The sequence below is a fragment of the Dunckerocampus dactyliophorus genome, chromosome 14 (genome assembly GCF_027744805.1).
Source record: "Dunckerocampus dactyliophorus isolate RoL2022-P2 chromosome 14, RoL_Ddac_1.1, whole genome shotgun sequence".
NCBI lineage: Eukaryota > Metazoa > Chordata > Actinopteri > Syngnathiformes > Syngnathidae > Dunckerocampus > Dunckerocampus dactyliophorus.
Genome location: NC_072832.1, coordinates 19,254,001 through 19,260,000, shown reverse-complemented (window position 1 = coordinate 19,260,000; position 6,000 = coordinate 19,254,001). Strand labels below are relative to the sequence as shown.

General features: G+C 38.6%; 1 protein-coding gene across 4 annotated transcripts in view; it reads left to right on the top strand.

Annotated features, from left to right (window-relative positions):
- thada (THADA armadillo repeat containing) overlaps positions 1-6,000 on the top strand; it is a 129,708-nt gene that overhangs the window by 75,282 nt on the left and 48,426 nt on the right. For all 4 annotated transcript variants that reach the window (XM_054798317.1, XM_054798319.1, XM_054798320.1 and 1 more), the window contains one exon: positions 1,315-1,397. In XM_054798317.1, coding sequence (XP_054654292.1) covers positions 1,315-1,397 — 83 coding nt within the window. The remainder of the gene's footprint in view (positions 1-1,314; positions 1,398-6,000) is intronic.

Here is a 6,000-nt window from a genome sequence, read left to right as displayed (position 1 = left end):
AAAAAGGTGTCCTCCACCTCGGGGAAAAAGTACAAAATAGAAAATGAATAACGCCGCACAAAAATGCAAAACCAAAAATCACCAATAAAAAAGTAGTAAGCAGAGCAAACAAGAGAACTAAAGTCATTGGTGAAAATGTCAGGCAGGAAAACTAACCTTGGCAAAATGAGAACACCACTGAACAAATCAAGCGGGACTGACACTTACAATATAGTACAGGAAATGAGAAAAACGCTGAGCTGAGCGGAGGGCGTGAGAAGCATGACAATCTGACAAAGAGTGGCGCGGCTGCCATGCTTAAGGCCAGAACAGCCACAGGTGTGCAGGAAACTCCGCCTTTTACAGGGCAGCGGTGCACTGCAACAACATTGCAGACAGGCGGCAGCAGAGCGACAATACAGAACATGACTGTCTCGCTTTAATTGCAATTATTGACCAGCGACTGAAGTAAACAGGCTAAGTGCTAAAGGCACAAACCAAGTTTAAGCCCTAAATATGTCTCACACATAAATATTTTGACCAAAAATCTGTGAATGGGCGAGTGAATGTGTGAATTGCAAATGTGCGAGGATCCACTGTACCTACGTAAGGAAATGGAAATGTATTGCCTGGTATGTTATCATTTTATAGTTTAGTGATTGTTGTTGGCAGACAGTACATGAGATCCGTTGGAGCTGATGTTTTATCTAGTTTGTTAGTATTGACGTTGTGGTCCCCTCATAGGCTTTTTTTTTTGTAAGGTTCCTGAACTAACAGCACGCTTTCCATTATCCCTCACTATTGTGTTTAAGGGTGCATGTGAGTTTAATATCTGCTTGATGAAAACGTGACATGACGCTCATACACCGTCTCCCTTGTTCTCACACAATTGTGGGCATTCATAGCACCCTGGGTAGACTCTTGATTGAGGCTGCACATAAACACACCGTGCCCACACAAGTTGCTTCATCTAAACACAGTTAAGAAGCAGATGTCATCATTTTGTAATGAAATGCCACCATTGTCTGCTTGAGTGAGTGCATTTATACTTCTAGCTATTTTATGATGTATGACATTGTGCAGCCTGGGGCATTGTAGGTGACTGTCACAAGGACAAACTACAAATACACAATCATGAGACACTCACAAACACATACATCCAGTAAGTAGTTTAAATCTATGCTTTGTATTTCAGAGGTCTTAATCTTTATTATGTGTTCTGATTCATTTCCATCAGGCCCAGAATTTAAAAAAAAATTAATAAATAAATTGTGCCATATTAGATGTTATTAAACAAAATGGGTTATTTCCATATTTTTTCTGGTCTCATTTCAGAGAGAACAGCTGTGTGGTCACCAGAGGAGCCTTTCTGGATGTGTTGGTCTGCCTGTGTGGGCCAAAGATTAGTCTTTTGTGTGGTGAGTAAATCTGGAGAGTATCATTTATATCTACCTCAGTAAGTACAGACGTCCATTGCTACATTGCGGTTCGAACATTGCACCCTCACTTTATTGTGTTTTTTCACTAAATGATTTATTAATGAATGAATGCTGTTTTGTCGTTGAAAATGGCCTATTAGTTTAAAAAAAAAATGCATATTTAACCAGATTGTACTTGTTCTTGGCCTAAGTAAAGCATTTTCAAGCATAAAAATGGCTAAATGAACTAAAATACAAATACAAGACAGAAGAAGCATTTTAATTGTGATTGTAGTACTGTATTCTACACTGGCCACTAGGTGTCTGTGTTCGGTGAGACAAGGGCCAGGCGTGATCACCACAAAATGTTTAAATTGTATCACAACAGGCACAATAATAACATAGGCGTCTGTTGGGGCCATAACCCCGGACAAGCTAAAACTCAACTCAGATATGTCAGTTTGCCATTAAAGTCCACTTGGGAACACATTTTCTTTTGACACACAAGAACAGGAGTTTTACGTCTGAAATGGCATCTTATTATGTCTCCTATATTGGGTAATACGAGTGTAAATCCATTTAAAGCCTTCATTACATTACATTGATGAGACAAAAGCCACCACGGGAAGTATGACGTCCAGAAAAAAAACAAGGAGCTGGTAACGTGTGAGCCTATCTTTATGTCTAATGTCTTATTTTCTCTGATTATATCTACTATATTGGGTAATACAAATGTAAAGGCGACCATCTGGGTGTTGTTTAATGTCTAGAGGGCTCTAATGTTACATACGTTATTTAGAGGATTGTAAACACGTATTTAACTTGATTTTGAGTAGTTTTGTTGATGTGAGCTTGTTTTGGTATATACAGTATGTGAGCTCAATAAGCAACAACTGTGTTCCCTCCATTTGCTGTGAATGAAAACAGGTGACCTTGCCATGTTTGCTGGCACGGTTGTGCATGGTACTCTCCTTCTAGACCGACTGTTGCCAAAGGTCACGCCTAAATACTCTTCAGAGAAGTGCCCTGCTATATGTCTGTGGATTGGTAGATGCGTGTGTGCACGTGTGTACGGACGCTTCTCAGTGGGGGTCTCCTCAGGAGGAATGTGAAACCAAAGGCGAGCAATCTTTGACAGATGGTGGGTTTGCGCCTTTGACCCAGTTTATTGAGTGCTGTGAAAATAGAGGAGGGTGACTAACTTGTGTTTTCGGTTGGCCATGTGCTGAACACATGTTTGCATTTGACAGTGGAAATACCACAGATTTCTCACAACAAGCCTCCAGTTTCAGGACCCAGCTTAGCCCCTTACGTAACAAAATAAGAACCTTCCCTTTTACTTACACATCTTCAACGCCTTTATTATTAGTCAGTTTATGCTTCATACCCTCTTTTATTCCCTCTGCTGGTGTTGGTAGTCCTGCTCTGTCTTTTTGCCATCTCACTATTTCCTGTGCTGTATTTGTACTTTGTTGTATGTGGGGAAAGTAAGTGTTTGATCCTGATCCTGATTTTACAGTTTACACCCTTACAAAGATATGAACAGTCAAGAAATTTGATTTAGGTTCATTTTAAAAGAGAAAGAATGTAAAAAAAAAAAAAAAAAAAAAAATCCAGAAGAAAATACATTAAAGCGGGGTGTCCAAAGTGCAGCTCGGGGGGCATTTGCAGCCCACAGCTGTTTTGTTTTATTTATTTATTTATTTTTTTAGTATTTATTTATTTATTTATTTATTTATTTATTTATTTATTATTATTATTATTATTATTATTTTAAATAATTTTATTTATTTATTTATTTAAAAAAAAATTACAGCTGTTTTTTTACACATTCTAAAAGTATGATTTAATAAGAAAAAAGGAAATTTTTCGAAAATTAGATTGCGGGAAACGTTATGTCACAAGAATAATGTCAAAATATGGGAACAAAGTCATAATTATAAGAAAATTTACAAGAAGAAAGGTGAAATAGTTGGAAACTTTAAACAAAAAACGAGTACGAGAATAAAGTCAAAATATTACAGTATTTGATCCAGACGACGCAACCACAGTTCTGTTCCACACAGACTGGTTATGTGCCTATGCAGTACACCAATTATGCAATTGCAGGGGGTGATTTTATTAATGTGTAGTAAGTAGGGGTGCGCCGATCAGGGTTTCATGATGCGATACGATCATCCATGAGCGAGATTGGCCGATTCCTATAGCAATCACATGTATTAACTGTAAATTTTTTATATATTTATGATGAGTGCTATTGGCCAGGGGCTTATAGGAGGTGGAAGAGTTCAGACAATTCAAAGGGCCATGGGCCCCAGAATTCCCTTGCTACTGGCTATATAATCTGAAAAATCACTTTAATTTAAACAAAATTCTGGCACGCATAATTTCCTTGAGCTAGTCATGAACGCAATGTGAACACACTGCGACCTATGCCTAAACAATGCGGGCGGTGCTTATCAAAGCGTGTCTCATTCACATGAATGGGTTAACTTTTCCACCACCTCTTGGAGCAAGTCAGGGGGAATTCTCAAGTAATTTCTCTTGGATCTTCCTTGTGAATTTCTGTTAATAAGGGATCATAATGCCCAAAGCAATGTCTTCTCGTCAGCAATTTTCTCTCCCACACTATCTGTGCCTTCTTTTTTCTAGTTTGTGCTCTTTCCTTCATGCTCTTTCCGCATTCTCTTCCTGCAGATGCAAGGTAATATAGACTCACCCGTAAGATATTTTCTTGTGGCATGTGTTGCAGGATGAAAACTTTACATCACTTTCACAAATCTCATAAAAGTTCCACACGGCAGACATGTTTATTTGGGTTTGTGGCCATAGGCCTGCACAGTGTGAAGGAAAGGGGGAGGGGATGCTACACTGAACACAGGCTGCAGGCAACAAACTATGTGCCATACGTGCTCGTTTTTTTGTGATCTGAGCTAAAAGGCATTGGTTGGCATATGCCGGTCACGTACTGTTCGGAAAACGGCCAATACTGATCGGTGGCCGAGCAATCGGCGCATCCGTAGTAGTAAGTACATATATTCTGTAAGCATATGTCTTCTGTTATTATAACGTCATATTCAATTCTTTATTAACACAAATTAGGCAGATATTGTGTCAAAATAGGCTATCTATAAGAAAAACACAGTATGTAAAACTGTATGGTCAGCAGCAGCAGCTGTGGGCACCCTATGTAGTCAGAATGCTACAATCTTGATCACATAGTTTCATAGTTGATAGTCGAATCAGGCTCCTCTGAATCGAATAGTCCAGTATTCTAAGGCACCCCAATGTGGAAATTTACCAACAAACACCTGAATGATTTAGAGAAGGCTTGGGAAAAACGTGATGTGGCCAGAAGAGACCAAAACTGAACTCTTTGGCATCAACTTGACTTGCCGTGTTTGAAGACAGAGAAATAAATATGACAACAACAACAAGGGTTTCAATGCCAAATACTAAGTAAGCCACGTTTTGCATTGGGATAGAATAACTACAGTATTTCCCTGAATAAAATACAAATGAATTTATAACCATTACTGGACTGTTCATATCTGTGTAAGAGGATAAACAAAATCTCCAGGAGATCAAATAGTTCTCCCCCACTGTATTAATATATTAAAACGCCACAGGCAGACCAAATTTGAAAGGGAGCTACAGGATGTTAATAGCAGCTGGCACCAGAAGTGATGAACAATTTAACTTCCCATTCTTTTATCCCTGCTCAGTTTGAGCCCCATGTAATTTAATACAATATCTTACTCCTTCTGTGATCCATGTGAAATCCTCCTCTTTCATGTGTTTATTGTCCAACAAATACTTTGGAGGAATCAAAGTTCTCATGATCTGGATGAATTACTATCTTCTTGTTTTATAATCAAAATGCTTTGACTGAACTAAAGAAAACATACCTCAATGGGGCAGGAATACCTTCAGTCATGTACTGCCTAGCCTACTCCAAGGCCGCTGTGGAGTACTGGAGTAAATACAGCTACATCAGACTTTTTATGTGTGTATGGAATTCTACATTTGGACTTGCAAAAAATCCGAAGTTATCCTTATATTGAACATTTTCGTTTGACAGTAGCAAAACACCCATAAAATATGTTACCATAATTAGACCTCAGCACATGTGATTGATATTCACTGGTGACAGCTTGCTAAACCTTGTTTTTCCCCATACTTGGCTACTTTCACTCGCCCAACTTGAATATGTGCTTGTATTGCCATAAATATGCACCAGCCAATCCAATACTAACCGAGCCATCTGTGCAACTCATGCTTCTACTCCAGAATAATTACATGTAGGATCCATTATGAGCTTCAATTATTTGTTCTGTATGTGAAGCAATGGCCACTCTTTGACTTCAAGTATCCAATGTGTGAAATAGGTCCTAGAGATCCTTAGTATTGGCTTTTTACAGATAGCCGATATACCGATATTGTCCAGCATTTCATTACTGATACTAATCAACCCATACTGATATTAACAGCTCTTCCCTAATGAACTAATGTCAGTTCACGTCTTGTGTAATTGTGATGCCACTGGATGCATTTCACAAATAAACACTAGGAGTGTCCCGATACAACTTTTTCATTTCTGATG